The sequence below is a fragment of the Electrona antarctica genome (genome assembly GCF_951216825.1).
Source record: "Electrona antarctica genome assembly, chromosome: 23".
Lineage (NCBI taxonomy): Eukaryota > Metazoa > Chordata > Actinopteri > Myctophiformes > Myctophidae > Electrona > Electrona antarctica.
This window is the reverse complement of record NC_136804.1, coordinates 1427802-1451256: the sequence shown is the minus strand read 5'-3', so window position 1 is coordinate 1451256 and position 23455 is coordinate 1427802. Positions and strand designations below refer to the sequence as shown.

General features: G+C 48.9%; 1 protein-coding gene across 2 annotated transcripts in view; it reads right to left on the bottom strand.

Annotated features, from left to right (window-relative positions):
* Nucleotides 1–23455, bottom strand: part of atxn7l1 (ataxin 7-like 1) — a 76756-nt gene that overhangs the window by 14795 nt on the left and 38506 nt on the right. For both annotated transcript variants that reach the window (XM_079494669.1, XM_079494670.1), the window contains 4 exons: nucleotides 17757–17839; nucleotides 9442–9716; nucleotides 6498–6918; nucleotides 307–428 (listed from right to left, as the gene is read on the bottom strand). In XM_079494669.1, coding sequence (XP_079350795.1) covers nucleotides 307–428; nucleotides 6498–6918; nucleotides 9442–9716; nucleotides 17757–17839 — 901 coding nt within the window. The remainder of the gene's footprint in view (nucleotides 1–306; nucleotides 429–6497; nucleotides 6919–9441; nucleotides 9717–17756; nucleotides 17840–23455) is intronic.

Below are 23455 nucleotides of genomic sequence, written 5' to 3'. Positions count from 1 at the left end.
CCCCCCCCCCCCCCCCCCCCCCCCCCCCCCCATCCGTCCGTTCATTCCCCTTCATTACTAAAGACCAATAATACACTCCAGTAACAGTATGTTGGAACCGGACAGAGGTCAGAATTAAACTAATGGCTTCTGTGCTGGAGGTCACTGATTGAACATAATGAACATAATCAGCTCATTATTATCCCAGAGCAGTGCAGTTCTCGCTCGCGCACGCACGCACGCACGCACGCACGCACGCACGCACGCACGCACGCACGCACGCACGCACGCACGCACGCACGCACGCACACTCACGCACACACTCACCTCCACATTTGTGCGTTGAGGTGTCTCTCCACCATGCTCTGCAGGGCCAGTCTCATTCGGTCCCATCGGCGGTCAAACACATAGTGACCACGACCCATGAGCCTGCTGCTGAACACACAACACTGTAGAGAGAGAGAGAGAGAGAGAGAGAGAGAGAGGGAGGTAGACAGAGAGAGAGAGAGAGAGAGAGAGAGAGAGAGAGAGAGAGAGAGAGAGAGGTAGACAGAGAGAGAGAGACAGAGAGGTAGACAGAGAGAGAGAGAGAGAGAGGTAGACAGAGAGAGAGAGAGAGAGAGAGAGAGAGACAGAGAGAGAGAGGTAGACAGAGAGAGAGAGACAGAGAGGTAGACAGAGAGAGAGAGAGAGAGGTAGACAGAGAGAGAGAGAGAGAGAGAGAGAGACAGAGAGAGAGAGAGAGGTAGACAGAGAGAGAGAGAGAGAGAGAGAGAGACAGAGAGAGAGAGAGAGAGAGAGAGAGGTAGACAGAGAGAGAGAGAGAGAGGCAGAGCAGAGCAGGGGGAAAGGAAAAAAAGAGCGAGTGAGACAGCAGGAGGTGGAGAGAGGAGAAAGGTGGGTGGCGAGAGAGGAACGTGGAGTAGTAAGGGATGGAGGAAGGAGATATATATATATATAGAGAGAGAGAGATAAACAGAGAGACAGAAAGAAGTCTTGATTACAATTGACAGCCTGGAATGAAATATAATGAAAGCCTTGAACAACAAGGCTTGCTTCCAGCACTGCATCCCCACAGAGATCTGAGGAATATTGTGAGCAAGAAGACCGGGCGGATCTGAAAGTCAGTGATGTAAATAGGTTTTCAATGTAATGAGTCCCGGGATGCAGGGATGGTCTTTTAGAGGAGTCCCAGGGACATTTTTATGAGTCCCACTTCAATGAAGTTAGGAGTCATATTATTTTGCCATTTTTACAAATTGCAGCATTTAACTCCCATTTCATTTTATATGGTTATAATGTGGTTATATTCATGTAGAAAACGGAAGAAGAAATGATTATTATAACTAAAGCTAGCAAAATAAACTAGAATAAAAACACAGTACAGTAGTGCATCCCGTGGATGCAGAGGTCGTTGTTTTATTGCGTCCCGTAACTATACACTGCGTTTTGGGATGCAAAACGCACCATTATGACGGCATCAAGGCCCGCCAAAACACATTTTAGTCGACTAAATCACCTGTAGATTTAGTCGACTAAAACGAGGCTAAACACTAAAACATTCCAGGTGACGTTTCGAGAGACTATATGACTAAAACTAAAATAGAAATTTGCTGCCAAAAACAACACTGTCTGAAAGCGCGGGTTTAACATTACTCATTCCACCCACACACACACACACACACACACACACACACACACACACACACACACACACACACACACACACACACACACACACACACACACACACACACACACACACACACACACAGTGTTGTTATAAGTATTTTTTTTTACTCTGGTATGCTACTATTAACCCATTCAGGACGGGAACCACTTTTGTTGTTGTAAGCATTATGTTATACTTACTTAGCAAAAGGCCGATGCACACCTCAAGGCTATTGACAGGTGCGTAGGGCAATAAAGCATACTGAAAAAGGTTATCTTTGAAAAACAAAGAAGGGTCCCGCACACTGTCAGAAAACTTGCCACAATGTCGTTTGTCTGTCCTGATGAAGGTCGAATAGACCGAAACGTTGAGATAAAGAGCAACATTTTTGGCAAGTTTTCTGACAGTGTGCGGGACCCTTCTTTGTTTTTCAAAGATAACCCTTTTCAGTATGCTTTAGCTATTGAAAAATAGCAGATCCACACGCTCATAGCGCTGTAGATCTGCTATTTTTGAAAAATGTGGCGTTAATCTTTGCATATATATTCTTTCAGAATCTCAAATCTGAGGGGTTCCTGGAATAACATATTTTCAGATGGGGGTCGGTGGCTAATTACATATAGATTTTGGGGTCCTTGACATGAAATATTGAGCACCACCGATATAGAAACAGGTTTTTCAGAAAACTGTGAGTATTTAGAAGACATTTTTTTTTAAATTTCGACATAAAATGGGTTAAGCACAGTGGTTCCCAGCCCTGGTTGGTGCTGTGACTTAACTCCTGGTAGGGAAGATATTTGCATTTGCATCCTGGGGCCATAAAGTATGTATTAACCCATTTTGGGCGGGGAACCCCTTTTGGTGTTAGCATTATGTTATGCTTTAGCTATTGAAAAATAGCAGACCTACAAGCTCGTAGCGCGCCACTCGGGGCGCTACGAGCTTTTTCAGAAAACTGTCAGGATGTAGAAGACATTTTTAGAATCTGATCTCAGGTCAAAATGGGTTAAGAGTGCTTATGTACTATGCATGAAAGTGATGCTGAGCAACATCTATGTAAAGATGGGTATATACGACTATACGTGAAAAGGAAACTGCAGGTGGTGTATGCACATTTTCAGGAAGTGTGTTCCGGTGACTGTCATGTCGCGAAATTAAAAGGGTCATCAAAGCAACATAAAATTTCCATCCATTTAAAACGGCTTTATTCTGCTCAGGATCACATAAGACTTGGCTACTTCAATGTCCATTTAGTCAGAGGATATTAATAAAATATGGGAATTAATTTCTCACCGCGAACTTTCTTCACCAATGTGTTTGTAAAAGGTGTCTACTAACATATTCCACATTGGTTTCTATTCAACCACCCTACCATTACCAACCAATATAAGGCAAAATGTTCTACATTTCATTATACTTTATGTAGCATGTGACATGTCAAACTAGGGGTTTTCATGATTCTGAACAATTTACAATTACAATTTACAATTTAGGCATTTAGCAGACGCTCTTAATCCAGAGCGACTTACATTAAGCAATAACAAAAAGCATGGCATACATCACATGTATAAAAAGTAGTTATCATGAATCATGCGTAAACTAAGAACGTAACAGTGGAGTATCTATGTAAACTATACATACTATACTATATAATATATATTATACATGTGTACTATAAAGTGCTATGACTACATAAAGTGCAATTCTAGAGCTGTCTACATAACAAGCTATAAGTCTGTTTAAAATACTATCTAAGTCTACGTAATGTGCTATCTAAGGGGCTAGGCTAGGGCAAGTGCTACGGGCCATGGTGGAGTCTGAAGAGGTGGGTTTTCACACATTCCAAGCATTAGTTTTGGACAAAAAAACACTCCTTTTTCGTATAGAGTAACAGCATGCTACAGTACATAAAGTATAATGAAATTTAGAACATTTGGCCTTATATTGGTTTCTTAACCCATATGCTGCCACCTGCTGGACGCAGAGCCAACCGCAGACTGCCGAGCCTATTTCAATGGAGCACACACTGGGACTGTTTCCTGTTTGGAGCGTCCATCTTAATGCTAAATAAATAGCACCAATGGTAGCGAGCTAAAATGAAGCCATCCTTGCTCTAGAAAGCGCCAATGTTTCCATCTAAAGTAAACCACAAAGACCTCCGAACATCAGCAAAGACCTCCGAACATCGCGCATCTTATCCAAACCATGGAGAGCTCCGTAGATTAGGAGTTATTCAGCTTTTTAGTCAGCCTGTATAAAAAGGTCGGTGGATGGGAGCGCGGTTGCGCAACCCGGTCTAGGATCGCTAAAGAAGGAAAGGCCAAGCCAAAAAAATTATTAAAAAAACAGAAATCAGCGATCCGGTTTGATATCAATAACAAAGCTTATCAGACGGAACGTTACGCCAGAAGCAGTTAAACCTAACACCTTGATTGCCCGGGGTTATTTAACCCATTTTGGGGCGGGAACCCCTTTTGGTGTTAGCATTATGCTATGCTTTAGCTATTGGAAAATAGCAGATCTACAAGCTCATAGCGCGCCACCGAGTGGCGCGCTACGAGCTTGTAGGTCTGCTATTTTTGAAAAAAATCGAAGAACATTTTTAGAATCTGATCTCAGGTCAAAATGGGTTAATTTTTTTTTTAGCGGAGCACTTTTACAGACGGACCGGATGTTGTCCCGGATGTGGCTGTAGCAGCTAGATGTAGCCAAAACACTCTAGAGGCGATCAACAACAACGGGAGGTATATGATTAATTCTACCGCGACTAGCGACTGGACCGCGGTGGGCCGTCTAACACAGGATCTTTGCTTAGAACTGGACGGAATGATTTTTAGATCAAGAGTTAACGTTTTAAGATTTTCGGTCTCGTCGGCTAAACAGGGGGGGGGGGGACATTTTCGATGAGGTCCCACATCGAATGTCACGCAACAGATGCTCCCAGCCTGTGGAGCGATGCGATCGGTTTTGATATCAATAATCTCCATCCTATTAATCAATCTCCGTCTAGGGCAGGGTTCCCCAATTAATTTTCCTCGAGGGCCATATTTTGACTAGGGTACCAGGCTGGGGGCCGAGTCCGCACGCGTGAGGTCGAGGTCTTGCCCTGAAAATTCATTTTCAGGGCAGGACCCCATTTGAAAAGGATGCCCAGTTTGACATGCATAGGCTACTGACCCCCATTTCATGCCATTTATATCTGGGACCCCCCCCCCCCCCCCCAAAAAAAAAAAATGTTATTATTTTTTTTTTTAATTCTTCCGCGGGCCGCAAGGGGGCGCTCCGCGGGCCACAAATGGCCCGCGGACCGCCTATTGGGGAACCCTGGTCTAGGGCATCACACTGTACTAATTCATAGGACGGAGACCTCCGTCTGGGGCCCTTAAACTGTTAATGGTACCCCAGCACTAGGGTGCTGGAATAGAAACCAATGTGAGTTAGTAGACACCTCTCCAACACATTGGCGGCGGTGGCTCAGGGGTAGAGTGCCTGGATGGGAACCGCAAGGTTGCCAGTTCGAACCCGGGCTCCCCCCAGAGTTACTGTCGAAGTGTCCTTGAGCAAGACACTAATTGCTCCCGATGTGCTAGTTGGTGCCTTGCATGGTTTCCGCTGCCATCGGTGTATGAATGTGTGTGTGAATGGGTGAATGTAATGCACAATCTATGTAAAGCGCCTTGGATAAAGGCGATATATAAATGCACCATTTACCATTTATTTACCATTTACATTGGTGAATACATTTCTTGTTAAAGCTGCTATAAGCAATTATGTCAAAATTTGAATGACTTTATTTTTTTTGTATTCAGACAGCCAGCAATGGGTAGAACGCTCCCAAAAAATTAACATCAGATTAAGAACAGTTAATCCAGAATTCTCCTTGAAATCAGAGCTGTTTAGATGTTTCCACATGACACAGTGGTGAAATGCAGTTAGTTCGAAACCAATGATACATCAAAAAGTGATCATTTCCTTCGGCCAAACTCTTAAGCCACTGTGAGGTAGACTCAGACCCAATTAGATCAATTCCACATGAAACTAAAAGAAGAAGACAAAACATCCTAAAAGTAAAGTTCTCCTTCAAAGCTGGCAACTGTAGGTTCAAAGAAAAGATTCCGCTTGTTGTCGTTATTTAGACTTTTGTTTATCAGACAAAACATTATTTGCTGAGCTCAGATGCTGAGAATCAGCAATAGCCTTGACAAACACACACCTGGGAGGTGTCCGTGTGTGTGTGTGTGTGTGTGTGTGCACGCGCATGTGTCTGTGAGCGTGCATGTCTATGAAGTAAACAAAGAACAAATACAAAAATCACACCCGTGTGAAGTGAGTGGTGCAACTCCGTGCAGGCGTCCCCGGGGGGTCCCCGAAACTTCCAGACACACGGGAACGCGCCCAGGGTGCCGGCCCGGTTCTGGCAAGCCGCCCCGCCTCCGAAACGGTCGAAAAATGACAGAGTTACCGTGTGGGGGTCCCCGGGAGGGTCCCCAGAACATCCAGAGCCCCAGGAACGTGCCCAGGGGGCCTGGCCGGTTATGGTGAGCCACCCCGCGTCCGTTTCGGTCTACTGTACTGTACTGTCACACCCAAAATCATCATATATATATATACAGCTAATATGTGTGTGTGTGTTAGGCTGCACAACAGTGACAGTTGGTTGTGAAAACCAACCAAACGCTATTGCCGTGCTCGGAGACAGCCAGGGACGGACACAGCCAGGGACGGACACAGCCAGCCACCCACAGACACACAAAGCTGCGTAAGGAAGTGCTTACAAAAAAAAACAAGAGCACCCATCCATCCCTTAACAACAGAACTACTGTACAACTGCAGTCCATATACTCACGGCCAGAGGTCGGGGGTGGTGGGTGGAGAAATGGCAGGCCGGTCTGTCAGCCGCGTCGTCTGAAGTCTCCACATCTCCATCGTCACTGGAGAGACGAGGGTTGTCCCCCGCCGGCCTCCCCCAGCCGCGGGGAGAGGGCTCTGGGTTGGAGGAGGCCGGGGCCGGCCTGCCCCAGCCGCGGGGAGAGGGCTCTGGGTTGGAGGAGGCCGGGGTCGGCCTCCCCCAGCCGCGGGGAGAGGGCTCTGGGTTGGAGGAGGCTAGGGCCGGCCTCCCCCAGCCGCGGGGAGAGGGCTCTGGGTTGGAGGAGGCCGGGACCGGCCTGCCCCAGCCGCGGGGAGACGGCTCTGGGTTGGAGGAGGCCGGGGCCGGGGCCGGCTGAGCAGCAGGGAGCACAGTGGAGCTGGAGGTCAACCCAGGCACCCTTTAGATGGGAGGAAGCACGGGGGTAGGAAACACATTGGAGGGAAAGAAGCATACGAAATGTGGAAAAGGGGAGAGAGGGGGGAAGAGAGGGATGGAAAGGGAGAAAGGAGGAAGAAAAAAGGATAGAGAAAGATGGAGTGAAAAATTATTATTTTCAGACGATGCTGCGTACAGTACATTTAGACAAAGACTGCAAAGTGGATTTTCCAGAAGTTGTGAGTTGAATACGGGCAAGGCAAGGCAAGTCTATTTGTATAGCACGTTGCATACACAAAGGCAATTCAAATTGCTTTACAGAAAGCATAAAAAAGGCATTAAAAGAAATAAATGGCAACCGGCCTGGGCCGTGGCTCAGCGGTCCAGGCACCTTGGCTGGTAATCCAGTCTGGCAGTGTGCCGCGGGTTCGACTCCCAATCCCGACGGCCTTTACTGCATGTCACCCCCATCTCTCTCCCCATTTTCTGTCAGCCTACTGTCTGTCCCTCCATAAAAAATAATAAAATAAAAGGCGAAAGCCAAAAAAAAGAAAAGAAATACATGGCAACGAACAGACCAAAAGAGTGACTTGCAAAGTGCAAGATGGTGGCATCAACCCATGCCAACAATCAACAGGTGAAATGATACAAGGAAATGAGTGCTAGGTGAGGTAGTGTTAAAATTAAGAGGCGTTTGCTAGGGAGTGAGGTAGAGTGTGAAGGTGTGATTTCTAGGGAGAAAACTACATGGAAACTAAATGGAAACTAAGCTACGATGACTTAAACTAAGACTAAATATACTGACAATTTCGTCAACAAATAAAAACTAGACTAAAATGTTAGGAAGGGACTAGTGGACAAGAGATCCAGTATAAGTTATTTTACACTTGGTTTGCATGCTGAAAATAGCAGATCTACAAGCTCACAACGCGTCGCGCTGCGACGCGTTGTGAGCTTGTAGATCGGCTATTTCCAGCAAGTGTAAAATCAGTCATTACGACGGCATCAAGGCCCGCCAAAATACATTTTAGTCGACTAAATCAACTGTAGATTCAGACCACTAAAACCTTATGTCTGTGAAAAATTTAAAATGATTAATTCATTCATTTATTACAAGATGTATTTATATCAGCGAGTCTTACTTAATTTACGGTAAACAAACATTAAAGTGGCAAAAAAACAACCAGTCCTGTGATCACGTATGACTCTCAGTCCACAATTAGAGTAGGCCTACCCTAGTAATGAATTAGTCTTAATCTTTTCTTATTCTGCTCAATGTCTTATCTTCTCATTTTATGGTGTTTGAGATGTATCGTGTTTTTGTATGCTGTCCGCTCATGTCCTGTTATGTTAGTGATGCTAATCCTTCAAATAAACAAATAAAGTAAAGTAACGTCCATAGAATTGACTGGCACGAATTACATCACAATAAACCACTGGTATGCTCCGCTTTTGTCAAAGCCCTGACAATGTCCTAGTTGATGCAAACATGTGTTTTCTCAATTAACCCATTTAGGCCTGACGTCGAAATTTAAAATGTCTTCTAAATCCTGACAGTTTTCTAAAATACCTCATGTTTCTGTATCAGTGGTGCTCAATATTTCATGTCAAGGACCACAAAAATGATATGTATTTGGCCGCCGACCCCTCCATCTGAAAATACGTTGTTCCGGGGACCAGCAGAAGCAAAGATTTGAGTTAAAACGTTCGCTGTGAAAGAATATATTATTCAAAGATTTGCGCCACATTTTCACGATTTTTCAAAAATAGCAGACCTATGAGCTTGTAGATCTGCTATTTTTCAATAGCTAAATTATAACATGTTTAAAACACCAAAATGGGTTCCCGCCCAAAATGGGTTAAAAGTGGACGTGAGTTCCAAAATGATCCCCTTCTCACTGACAGACTTGGCACACATTTCATCTACTGACAACTATCACCCAGATTTAGTTTACAGTGCCACCTAGTGGGGAGCAAGGCCAACTGCAACAGAAGCCTCCGGTGTCGTTTCACTTCAGTTAAAACTTGAAATGTTTCAGTTAAGTGGATTCAAAGTAAAAAGTTATCTATTAAAAACACTTCTAAGTACTAAAATATGAATACTGAAATGTTGAATAAAAGTCACTAAATCTACAGCCAAATTAAATGCATCTAGCGATAGAAGTAATGTGGTTTTTTACCTTTTCCATGTTGCACAAACTGGTCTTTGAAATAGCGCCTTATGAACACTGTATCTATACAGAGAAACTGAAACTACATCTGGAAACCCTGAATGAAACACTAAAAACTGTATGTGTGTCTGCCTGTCGATCACTGTGCTTCTCAGAGAGAGAGAGAGAGACTGTGTGTGTCTGCCTGTCGATCACTTGAACATTTCAGAGAGAGAGAGAGAGTGAGTGAGTGAGTGAGTGAGTGAGTGAGTGAGTGAGTGAGTGAGTGAGTGAGTGAGTGAGCGAGCGAGCGTGCGTGCGTGCGTGCGTGCATGAATGATTGAATGAAATGTAGAATTGTACAAATGCACGTGTAGCGCCCCGCCCCCCCGTACCTTGGTATGTGTGCGTTGGCCAGCCGTAGTTTCAGCGTGGACAGGGGTCGTCCGTTGGGGCAGTGAGGCCTGCTGGGAGACGTAGTTTCCTGTGACATGTCAGCCATGCTGCCGCTGTCCCTCCTGGCCTGCTGCGGTGCGTCTTCCTTCTCCTTGGGCGTGTCCTTCTCCTTGGGCGTGTCCTTCTCCTTGGCCCGGCCCTTGTGCTCGGCCAGGAGGCTGTCGAAGGGCTTCCCGCGCCCGAGCACCGCTCTGCGGTGAGTCAGGGAGTGGGTCTGGATTTGGAACACACACACACACACACACACACACACACACACACACACACACACACACACACACACACACACACACACACACACACACACACACACACACACACACACACACACACACACACACACACACACACACACACACACACACACACACACACACACACACACACACACACACACACACACACACACACACACACACACACACACACACACACACACACACACACACACACACACACACACACACACACACACACACACAGGATAAGATTTAGGAACAATTAACACATGGACCGCCATTGGCGAGTATACTCGGCCCCACCCTTCTCCCATTGTTTATATTGTGTTTAGTTTCCAAGATGGCCGCAGCACCAGGAGGGGGTGGGGCGGAGGTGAGCGGGCGGGGTCGACATATGTCCCTTACTGGGCTGCATTCAAGCCTTTTGTCTGACACCTGACTTGTGTTACTGCCATGGACGAGTAACACTCGTCATTTAAGGGCTTTTATTGATATTGAATATGAATGGATGAATCTATATGAAAGGCTCTAGGTTGCCCGGGGAACCGGAAGTGAAACGTCTGCCTCCGTCCGCCTCAATTATTTTCGCAGATTGCGTTTTTTGGTCAAAACGAGCTTCATTCACGGCCTACAACTACGTAGCCACGTAGCTAAGTTTGAATAGCCGACGTATAACTAAGTGGTTAAACCGATTTTGATGCTATATCAACTCATTTAGCTGGGGACCCCCTGGGGACCCCCTTCAACGACCCCTGGGGGTCCCAAGATGCCCACCTTGAGAACCACACAACACGTTTAGAGCTTGTAGAGGCCATTTTAAATGAAAAAGAAATCACACCCGTGTGAACTGAGTGGTGCAACTCCGCCCCCCCCCCCCCCCCCCCCCCCCTCTCTCTCTCTCTCTGTCTCTCATTAGCAGGCAGCAGTGCAGCACTATCTCTCTCTCTCTGTTTCTGGCACAACAGCGCCACTTTTGGTAGTCATTGGTACTCGTGCTCATAGTGACATAGTCGGGTGAACACATGGGTGAACACATGGGTGAACACATGGGTGAACACATAGGTGAACACATGGGTGAACACATGGGTGAACACATAGGTGAACACATAGGTGAACACATGGGTGAACACATGGGTGAACACATAGGTGAACACATGGGTGAACACATGGGTGAACACATAGGTGAACACATGGGTGAACACATGGGTGAACACATGGGTGAACACATGGGTGAACACATAGGTGAACACATAGGTGAACACATGGGTGAACACATGGGTGAACACATGGGTGAACACATGGGTGAACACATAGGTGAACACGGACATTGCGGTTCCTTGGAGTGGTTGCACCACTCAAAAAAGGGCATTAGTGTACAATGCATTTCTGTTCCCGAGTTTTAAACAGTCACGTCTTATCTTTTCTTTGGTGAGGATTCACAGTGAATCTTATTAGACCCTTAGCTCGACATAAGAGTGTGAATGATATCGCCATGGAAACCGAACCCGTTGATTTATAGCCGAGGTCAACACAAACACAAATAGGCCACAGTGTTACAGGAAGTCCATAAATCACGCTGCAAGCATCCAATAAGGGCCATTCTTTAATACCAAAATAGGTACCAACTACAGTAGTGGCAGAGATACAAAGATAAGAATGGGAGATAACCACTTAACCCCTCTTAGTAAACCCCATTATTTTACTGTGTACTTGGACCACTTTTTTTCTCCGTCTACACTTAATCGCTTCACCAAAAATGTAATAGACGATCTACAGTGTACATTAAGCTCACAACACGTCACGTTGTGAGATTGTAGATCATCTATTTTTGGCCCCCTGGGGTTGAACAAGAACACTCTTCCAGACATGTTCACTCACACATGTAGGGGTGCAACAGCTCAATCAAACTAAACAATGTAATTAATTATATATAAAAAAATGAAAGAAAAAACGCGGAAGTTCAAAAATACATTTTAAAGACATGTTAAAATATTTTTTTTTGTGCGCGGAAATGACGAACAGACGACAGCTTCCTTTCTCGGCTTTCGGGAGGTGTAGTTCCAGACTCTTTATAGCATTCGGAGATTGTGGAAAGTCTGGCTACGCAAGACTAATGCCCCCACCCGCTTCAAGCTAAATTAATTATGTTATGTTGACACATTGTTTTTATTACATAATAAGCAGGTGGGTGTGATCAGGGCTAATTAAAGGCCAGCACACTGAACCAACCCTATCTCTGTAATTACGACCGTCTGTCATGGCTACTCTAAACACCAACCACCACACTACCACTTATTAACTACACAGCTATCTCTCTGTGTGTGTGTGTGTGTGTGTGTGTGTGTGTGTGTGTGTGTGTGTGTGTGTGTGTGTGTGTGTTGAGTAGTGTATGTCACCACCTCAGGATGCTTTCCTCGAGGCCTTCCACATCAGCCGTCTACACTGCATCCTGAATGCACACTGAACCACACTGCAGGACCAACTGGTGGGGCCGAGTCCCCCACACTGAACCACACTACAGTAGGGCATTAAGCCCTAACTAGTCGACTAGTTTACTAGTCGACTAGTTAGGCCGAGTCCCCCACACTGAACCACACTGGAGGACCAACTGGTGGGGCCGAGTCCCCCACACTGAACCACACTGCAGGACCAACTGGTGCGGCCGAGTCCCCCACACTGAACCACACTGAACCACACTGCAGCACCAACTGGTGGGGCCGAGTCCCCCACACTGAACCACACTGAACCACACTGCAGGACCAACTGGTGAGGCCGAGTCCCCCACACTGAACCACACTACAGGACCACCTGGTGGGGCAGAGTCCCCCACACTGAACCACACTGAACCACACTGCAGGACCAACTGGTGGGGCCGAGTCCCCCACACTGAACCACACTGGAGGACCAACTGGTGGGGCCGAGTCCCCCACACTGAACCACACTGGAGGACCAACTGGTGGGGCCGAGTCCCCCACACTGAACCACACTGGAGGACCAACTGGTGGGGCCGAGTCCCCCACACTGAACCACACTGCAGGACCAACTGGTGAGGCCGAGTCCCCCACACTGAACCACACTACAGGACCACCTGGTGGGGCAGAGTCCCCCACACTGAACCACACTGAACCACACTGCAGGACCAACTGGTGAGGCAGAGTCCCCCACACTGAACCACACTACAGGACCACCTGGTGGGGCAGAGTCCCCCACACTGAACCACACTGAACCACACTGCAGGACCAACTGGTGAGGCCGAGTCCCCCACACTGAACCACACTACAGGACCACCTGGTGGGGCCGAGTCCCCCACACTGAACCACACTGAACCACACTGCAGGACCAACTGGTGAGGCCGAGTCCCCCACACTGAACCACACTACAGGACCACCTGGTGGGGCCGAGTCCCCCACACTGAACCACACTGAACCACACTGCAGGACCAACTGGTGGGGCCGAGTCCCCCACACTGAACCACACTACAGGACCACCTGGTGGGGCCGAGTCCCCCACACTGAACCACACTGAACCACACTGCAGGACCAACTGCTGAGGCCGAGTCCCCCACACTGAACCACACTGCAGGACCACCTGGTGGGGCCGAGTCCCCCACACTGAACCACACTGCAGCACCAACTGGTGGGACCGAGTCCCCCACACTGAACCACACTGCAGGACCAACTGGTGAGGCCGAGTCCCCCACACTGAACCACACTGCAGGACCAACTGGTGGGGCCACGTCCCCCGCACTGAACCACACTGCAGGACCAACTGGTGGGGCCGAGTCCCCCACACTGAACCACACTGAACCACACTGCAGGACCAACTGGTGGGGCCGAGTCCCCCACACTGAACCACACTGCAGGACCAACTGGTGGGGCCGAGTCCCCCACACTGAACCACACTGAACCACACTGCAGGACCAACTGGTGGGGCCGAGTCCCCCACACTGAACCACACTGAACCACACTGCAGGACCCCATGGTGGGGCCGAGTCCCCCACACTGAACCACACTGCAGGGCCAACTGGTGGGGCCGAGTCCCCCACACTGAACCACACGGCAGGACCAACTGGTGGGGCCGAGTCCCCCACACTGAACCACACTGCAGGACCAACTGGTGGGGCCGAGTCCCCCACACTGAACCACACTGAACCACACTGCAGGACCAACTGGTGGGGCCGAGTCCCCCACACTGAACCACACTGCAGGGCCAACTGGTGGGGCCGAGTCCCCCACACTGAACCACACGGCAGGACCAACTGGTGGGGCCGAGTCCCCCACACTGAACCACACTGCAAGACCAACTGGTGGGGCCCGAGTCCCCCACACTGAACCACACTGAACCACACGGCAGGACCAACTGGTGGGGCCGAGTCCCCCACACTGAACCACACTGCAGGGCCAACTGGTGGGGCCAAGTCCCCCACACTGAACCACACTGAACCACACTGCAGGACCAACTGGTGGGGCCGAGTCCTCCACACTGAACCACACTGAACCACACTGCAGAACCAACTGGTGGGGCCGAGTCCCCCACACTGAACCACACGGCAGGACCAACTGGTGGGGCCGAGTCCCCCACACTGAACCACACTGAACCACACTGCAGGACCAACTGGTGGGGCCGAGTCCCCCACACTGAACCACACTGAACCACACTGCAGGACCAACTGGTGGGGCCGAGTCCCCCACACTGAACCACACTGAACCACACTGCAGGACCAACTGGTGGGGCCGAGTCCCCCACACTGAACCACACTGAACCACACTGCAGGACCAACTGGTGGGGCCGAGTCCCCCACACTGAACCACACTGAACCACACTGCAGGACCAACTGGTGGGGCCGAGTCCCCCACACTGAACCACACTGAACCACACTGCAGGACCAACTGGTGGGGCCGAGTCCCCTACACTGAACCACACTGCAGGGCCAACTGGTGGGGCCGAGTCCCCCACACTGAAGGACCAACTGGTGGAACCGAGTCCCCCACACTGAACCACACTGAACGAACAACTGGTGGGGCCGAGTCCTCCACACTGAACCACACGGCAGGACCAACTGGTGGGGCCGAGTCCCCCACACTGAAGGACCAACTGGTGGAACCGAGTCCCCCACACTGAACCACACTGAACGAACAACTGGTGGGGCCGAGTCCCCCACACTGAACCACACGGCAGGACCAACTGGTGGGGCCGAGTCCCCCACACTGAACCACACTGCAGGACCAACTGGTGGGGCCGAGTCCCCCACACTGAACCACACTGAACCACACTGCAGGACCAACTGGTGGGGCCGAGTCCCCCACACTGAACCACACTGCAGGGCCAACTGGTGGGGCCGAGTCCCCCACACTGAACCACACGGCAGGACCAACTGGTGGGGCCGAGTCCCCCACACTGAACCACACTGCAAGACCAACTGGTGGGGCCCGAGTCCCCCACACTGAACCACACTGAACCACACGGCAGGACCAACTGGTGGGGCCGAGTCCCCCACACTGAACCACACTGCAGGGCCAACTGGTGGGGCCAAGTCCCCCACACTGAACCACACTGAACCACACTGCAGGACCAACTGGTGGGGCCGAGTCCTCCACACTGAACCACACTGAACCACACTGCAGAACCAACTGGTGGGGCCGAGTCCCCCACACTGAACCACACGGCAGGACCAACTGGTGGGGCCGAGTCCCCCACACTGAACCACACTGAACCACACTGCAGGACCAACTGGTGGGGCCGAGTCCCCCACACTGAACCACACTGAACCACACTGCAGGACCAACTGGTGGGGCCGAGTCCCCCACACTGAACCACACTGAACCACACTGCAGGACCAACTGGTGGGGCCGAGTCCCCCACACTGAACCACACTGAACCACACTGCAGGACCAACTGGTGGGGCCGAGTCCCCCACACTGAACCACACTGAACCACACTGCAGGACCAACTGGTGGGGCCGAGTCCCCCACACTGAACCACACTGAACCACACTGCAGGACCAACTGGTGGGGCCGAGTCCCCTACACTGAACCACACTGCAGGGCCAACTGGTGGGGCCGAGTCCCCCACACTGAAGGACCAACTGGTGGAACCGAGTCCCCCACACTGAACCACACTGAACGAACAACTGGTGGGGCCGAGTCCTCCACACTGAACCACACTGAACCACACTGCAGGAACAACTGGTGGGGCCGAGTCCTCCACATTGAACCACACTGCAGGACCAACTGGTGGGGCCGAGTCCCCCACACTGAACCACACTGCAGGACCAACTGGTGGGGCCGAGTCCCCCACACTGAACAACACTGCAGGACCAACTGGTGAGGCCGAGTCCCCCACACTGAACCACACTACAGGACCACCTGGTGGGGCAGAGTCCCCCACACTGAACCACACTGAACCACACTGCAGGACCAACTGGTGGGGCCGAGTCCCCCACACTGAACCACACTACAGGACCACCTGGTGGGGCAGAGTCCCCCACACTGAACCACACTGAACCACACTGCAGGACCAACTGGTGAGGCCGAGTCCCCCACACTGAACCACACTGCAGGACCAACTGGTGGGGCCGAGTCCCCCACACTGAACAACACTGCAGGACCAACTGGTGAGGCCGAGTCCCCCACACTGAACCACACTACAGGACCACCTGGTGGGGCAGAGTCCCCCACACTGAACCACACTGAACCACACTGCAGGACCAACTGGTGGGGCCGAGTCCCCCACACTGAACCACACTACAGGACCACCTGGTGGGGCAGAGTCCCCCACACTGAACCACACTGAACCACACTGCAGGACCAACTGGTGAGGCCGAGTCCCCCACACTGAACCACACTGCAGGACCAACTGGTGAGGCCGAGTCCCCCACACTGAACCACACTGAACAACACTGCAGGACCAATTGCAGCAGTGTGGCGGCAATACGTACAACTAACCCAGTCGGAGGACACTGCAGCTCCATCTGGGGGAAGCTCCTCCCTGAGCCATAGAGTAAGACAGAGTTACGCAAACTCGCGTTCACTTCATGGGGCTTCAGTCCAATGGTGGCTCTCCTACATAGACTTCCATTGAGAATGGGGACAACAAATAGGGACAAGTCCTGGACCGGAAGTAGGCAGAAATGCATTGGACTCCGGCAACAGCCCAGCTTTAATGATCTTAAATCCCTTTATTTTCGATTGTTTTGTAGTAATCGTAGAGCATAAACATTACAGAGACTTTAGTTGTTACTGTGCAATACTTTAAAACAGTTGTTTGCACACATGCCTAAAATTGCTCTCATTTGCACCGCCCCTGGTTGAAAACAATGTATTTCCAACTCCAGCTTGTCTCAGTTCAGGCTGCATGAACAGTGCTCGAGCGCTCGGATTCTGCCCCCTCAATATCGCAACTCTTCTATTAGATGGCTCTGGCTCCTCCAACAAGGACTGCACTAGGGCTGTCACGATTACACATTTTAAGTTGACGATGAATTGTCACACAAATAATTGGGTTTAGCGATTTAATTGCGTTTTGTTTTTGCATTGAACATTGGAAAGGTTACAATTTGTATTTCTGTTTTTGCCTTTTAGGCTCCGTAATCACAAATTGCACGGGGCAGATATATGACAAATAACTTAAAAAATCACACCTGTGTGAACTGAGTGGTGCAACTCACCTCTCCCCCTGCCCCCCCCCCTCTCTCTCTCTCGCTCTCTCATATTAGCAGGCAACAGTGCAGCACTATCTCTCTCTCTGTTTCTGGCACAACAGCACCACTTTTGCCCCTACTGGTACTCATAGTCACACACATAGGTTAACACGAGTCACATAGGACGGTTAACACGAGTCACATAGGTTAAGACGGACATTGCTGTTCCTTGGAGTGGTTGCACCACTCAAAAATACAAAGAAACCACAGACACGAGTAATACAGATGGATTGTCATCATTGAGCACGATGGACAATGTTGTGTGTGTGTGGGGTGTATGTGTGTGCGTGAGAGTGTGTGTGCGTGCGTGAGCTACCTTGCATGTGAGAGAGCGTGTGCAGGATCGTTTGCTCTCAGGATCCGGGACTCCACAGTGCTTGTCAGGATCAAACACCCTGCCTGCAAAAACAAAAAAACACACACACACACACACACACACACACACACACACACACACACACACACACACACACACACACACACACACACACACACACACACACACACACACACACACACACACACACACACACACACACACACACACACACACACACACACACACACACACACACACACACGTTGAGAACCACTGCATTACGCCAAAGACCCCCAAATGCTACCAATTTTTAGTCTTTTTCCATGTATATAGCGCTTTTAATATCCAAAGTGCGTCAACTAGATTGTGCATTACATTCACCCATTCACACACTGATTGCGGAGGAAACCATCCAAGGCGCCAAGCTGCACATCGGGAGCAATTAGGGGTTCAGAGTCTTGCTCAAGGACACTTTGACAGTAACTGTGGGGCAGTGTTGTTTTTGGCAGCAAATTTTGATTTTAGTTTTAATCATAGTCTATTGAATAGTTTTCATTTTGTTTTAGTCTCATTTTAGTCACCTGGAATGTCTTAGTGTTAGTCTAGTTTTAGTCGACTAAAACATCATAAGATTTTAGTCGACTAAATCTACGGTTGATTTAGTCGACTAAAATGTATTCTGGCGGGGCTTGATGCCGTCGTAATGACTGATTTCACACTTGCTGAAAATAGCAGATCTACAAGCTCACAAGAGTCACAACGCGTCGCGCTTCAGCATGCAACCCAAGTGTAAAATGACTCATACTGGATCACTTGTCCACTAGTCCCTGTTTTAGTTTGGTTCAGTGTGGGGGACTCGGCCCCACCAGTTGGTCCTGCAGTGTAGTTTTAGTCGTCATAGCTTAGTTTTCATTTAGTTTCCATTAAGTTTTCGTCAGTGAAAAAAGGTAGTCGACGAACATTTTTCATCATAGTTTTAGTCGACGAAATCAACACTGCTGTGGGGGAGACGACAGGGATCGAAACTGGGAACCTCGCGGTTCCCATCCGGCCACTCCACCGGACCCCTGAGCCACTGTCGACTCAGTGTTCATTTACAGTAACTCAGAGTGTGTACAAAGGGAACCAAGGGTCCATTTGGTTATCCTTTTAGTGTGTGTGTGCGTGTGTGTGTGTGCGTGTGTGTGTGCGGCTGTACTACTCTGTAACTTCACACAGACACACCACGTGGAACCTAATCAACGTGGAGCCCTTTACACCCGACGGCCAGGCAGGTCAGAGGTCAGAGGTCAAACCGCTGAGACCTGCTGAGGCTACGAATTAAAAAAACACTTTATTGGAAGAAAAAAACCCAAGATGAAGTTGTTACGCCACTGCAAAACAAGCAGTGTTGTTTTTGGCAGCAAATGTCTATTTTAGTTTAATCAAAGTCTTTGGGATAAAACTTCATTTAGTTTTAGTCATATTTTAGTCACCTGGAATGTTTTAGTGTGAGTCTAGTTTTAGTCGACTAAATATCATAAGGTTTTAGTCGTAATGACACTAAAATGTACACTTGCTGAAGATAGCCGATTTACAAGCTCACAACGCGCTGCAGCGCGACGCGTTGTGAGCTTGTAGATCGGCTATTTTCAGCATGCAACCAATTGTAAAATTACATATACCGGATCTCCTGTCCACTAGTCCCTTCCTAACATTTTAGTCTAGTTTTTTATTTGTTGACGAAATTGTCAATATATTTAGTTGTAGTCGTCATAGCTTAGTTTTCATTTAGTCTTTATTCAGTTTTCGCCAGTGAAAAAAAAGGTAGTCGACGAACATTTTCCGTCATAGTACGTACGAGACGGAAGCGGGAGGGGGCGAGGGAGGGGGGTGGCATTCCGCTTTGATCCCGGATTGTTTTCAGCACTTCCGTTGCACAGACTATATGACGGAAGCAACCCACCACCGGAGGTTGTGGGTTAAGGCTCATTCATAGTCTGGATTTTCGGTGGTGAGGTGACCACCGTTCCGGTGGTGAGCTGACCACCGGAGCTGAAATAACATTGAGCGGTGGTGAGTAAAAACAGAGAGAAGGGCTGGGGTGGTGGCGGTGGTTTGCTCTTCACCGCGGCTCGTGACGTCATGTTGTAGTTCGGTGGTCACCTCACCACCGAAAATCGCGGTGAAGAGCAAACCACCGCCACCGCTCCAGCCCTTCTCTCTGTTTTTACCTCACCACCGGAGCGGTGGTCACCTCACCACCCAAAATCCAGACTATGAATGAGCCTTAAGAATCCACCGTGGTGCAGCCAGTTTTGTAGAACGTCTATATACTATACGAATACGAGCCGTGAGCGTGGGAGGGAAGCCGGCCGGGGAGAGAGGGATACTTGTCACTGGATCAGTGTTGATTTTGTCGTCTAAAACCAAGACGGAAAATGTTCGTCGACTACCTTTTTCCACTGACGAAAACTAAATGGAAACTAAATAAAAACTAAGCTATGATGACTAAAACTAAGACTAAATATACTGACAATTTCGTCAACAAATAAAAACTAGACTAAAATGTTAGGAAGGGACTAGTGGACAAGAGATCCAGTATAAGTCATTTCACAATTAGTTGCATGCTGAAAATAGCCGATCTACAAGCTTGTGAGCTTGTAGATCAGCCATTTGTGTATAAAATCAGCCATTACGTCGGCGTCAAGGCCCGCCAAAATACATTTTAGTCGACTAAATCAACTGTAGATTTAGTCGACTAAAATCTAGACTAGACTAGACTAATCTAGACTAAACTAGACTAACACTAAAACATTCCAGGTGACTAAAATGTGACTAAAACTAAATGAAAACTATTCAAGGGACTATGACTAAAACTAAAATCAAAATTTGCTGCCAAAAACAACACGGCACTGGAGGTACTCCTACTGGGACTGTCGGACGGGAGGTGTATAGGACGAAGGCTCTACGTCCTCCCGGTGGGGGCTCCTCACTGGCAGGTGCGTAGGTATAGGTAGCATACAACAGCAGTGACAACACACACATGTGGGTAGGGAGGAATCAGCATAACGACTAAGTTGGGGAGAAAAAAGAAGGGAAATGAAAAAAAGGGAAAATTGTGGGGAAACAAACCCCACAGTCTGGCTCGCGAGGGCATCTAGTGGTGAGCCAGCTGACCGTCAGCTGCACACAAACACTTCCTGATTACATTGCATATCGTAAAATAATCGTGTTGCTTGGCATTATAGCACCTGAGTAACAGAGCCAGAGGCAGGACGTGCTCCTGCTGACAACTATTGCTCGTTGACACATTCGTCAAGCCTTCGTTACGTCGGTAACTAAAAACAACATGGAACGGATGAATATAAACACTTTGGGGCAAAAGTTCATGTTTACCATGCTCTCTCTCTGTAACCAAGACAATGCAGGCCTGTGGAATAACGGAACAAAGTGTGTGTCGCGTTCCCTTTCATCCTTTGCAGGCTTGCGAAACTGAGTAAGTTAGTATGCCGTCTACTCTACAGCAAAGACACCCAGCTTAATATTTTGAAGGCAAAAAAAAAAAAAAAAAAAAAAGATGTGCGTGTGCTCCAGCAAGCACTGACAAAGTCAGGCGGCCATGTTGCTTGGGTCGACGCATACATAGAAGACAAGACACAAACCACACAAATATACACCACAATTAAAAACACAAGTATTTCGGTCCTATAAAAGGTAAGACAATTCTAAATTTGAAAGGGTCTTTAATAGAAAGCAATTAGCATTAGCGTTAACGAGCGAGCCCCTGGAGCCGGGGGGGGGGGGAGGAAGGAGGGGCGTGGCCTCAGAGCTCCGTGGCAACAGTCAACAGGTCAGTGTGACCACTGTACTGTAATTGACGACAGGCTGCCGTTTGGTTTTAAACCCTGTAATCTGTGCATGTGTGTACACAAGAGTGAATGATTTGAGCTGCACAACAAACAGGTAGGCCGGGCCAAGGGCAGGAGGGAGTACACGAGACACTTGAATGAACACACACACACACACACACACAAACACACACACACGCAAAGACTCATGCGCGGACAATCCATCTGAGGTTAGGAGGCAGTGTTGTCATTGAAAGTAGGAGCGAGAGAGAGAGCGAGAGACAGAGACACAGAGACACAGAAGAGAGAGAGAGAGAGAGACAGAGAGAGAGAGAGAGAGAGAGACAGAGACAGAGACAGAGACAGAGACAGAGAGAGAGAGAGAGACAGAGACAGAGAGTAGAGACACACAGAGAGAGAGAGAGAGACACAGACAGAGAGAGAGAGAGAGAGAGAGACAGAGAGAGAGAGACAGAGACAGAGACAGAGACAGAGACAGAGAGAGAGAGAGAGAGAGAGAGACAGAGAGAGAGACACAGAGAGAGAGACACACAGAGACAGAGAGAGAGACAGAGAGAGAGAGAGACAGAGAGAGAGAGAGAGAGAGAGTTGGGGGAGGAGGTGTAGAGGAATCTTATAAAGCGAAGCGGATCTTGGCAGAGGAAGCTCATGAATTATGAGTGTAAATCAGAGAGTTGGAGAGCAAGCGTGACAGAACACAGGAACGCAGCACAAACAACATACGGACAGAATAGAGAGAGGAGGGCACAGAGAGAGAGAGAGAGAGAGAGAGAGAGAGAGAGAGAGGGAGGGCCGCGGGGAGAGAGAGAGAGAGGGATGGAGCGACAGACAGAGGGAAGGATGGATGGACAGACGGACAGAGGGAAGGAGGAGAGGTATGGACAGACAGACAGAGGGAGGGAGGGAGAGATGGTTGCAGAAGACGACAAGTCAAGCCCACGTGAGAGGAAGGGGAAGAGAGAGAGAGAATGTATTTTTTGTGCAACTTCCAGTCAGTCTCAGCGAGCAGGCCAGCAGGTCAAACGTGCAGCTTTCATCACTCAACAGCGTTGGAAATAAAGCAGTGGTTTAAAGTACCAATACTCAGTGGTGGAAAGTAAGTACATTTACTTAAGCACTGCACTTCTTAAGTACCATTTTGGAGGTATTTGTTTCCAATACTTTGATTTCTACCCCATACATCGCAGAGTCAGATATATTTATTTGACAACTTAAGTTACTAGTTACTTTGTACAGAGAGAGAGGTAGAGAGAGAGAGTGGTAGACAGAGAGAGAGGTAGAGAGAGAGAGTGGTAGACAGAGAGAGAGGTAGAGAGAGAGATGTAGACAGAGAGAGAGGTAGAGAGAGAGAGTGGTAGACAGAGAGATGTAGACAGGAGAGAGAGGTAGAGAAAGAGAGTGGTAGACAGAGAGAGGTAGAGAGAGAGAGCGGTAGACAGAGAGAGAGGTAGACAGAGAGAGAGGTAGAGAGAGAGAGAGGTAGACACAGAGAGAGCTAGACAGAGAGTGAGGTAGAGAGAGAGAGAGGTAGACAGAGAGAGAGGTAGACAGAGAGAGGTAGACAGAGAGAGAGGTAGAGAGAGAGAGAGGTAGACAGAGAGAGAGGGAGAGAGAGAGGTAGAGAGAGAGAGCGGTAGACAGAGAGTGAGGTAGACAGAGAGAGGTAGACAGAGAGAGAGAGAGAGAGAGAGAGAGAGGTAGACAGAGAGAGAGAGAGAGAGAGAGAGAGAGAGAGAGAGAGAGAGAGAGAGAGAGAGCGGTAGACAGAGAGTGAGGTAGACAGAGAGAGGTAGAGAGAGAGAGGTAGAGAGCGAGAGAGGTAGAGAGCGAGAGAGGGGAGAGAGG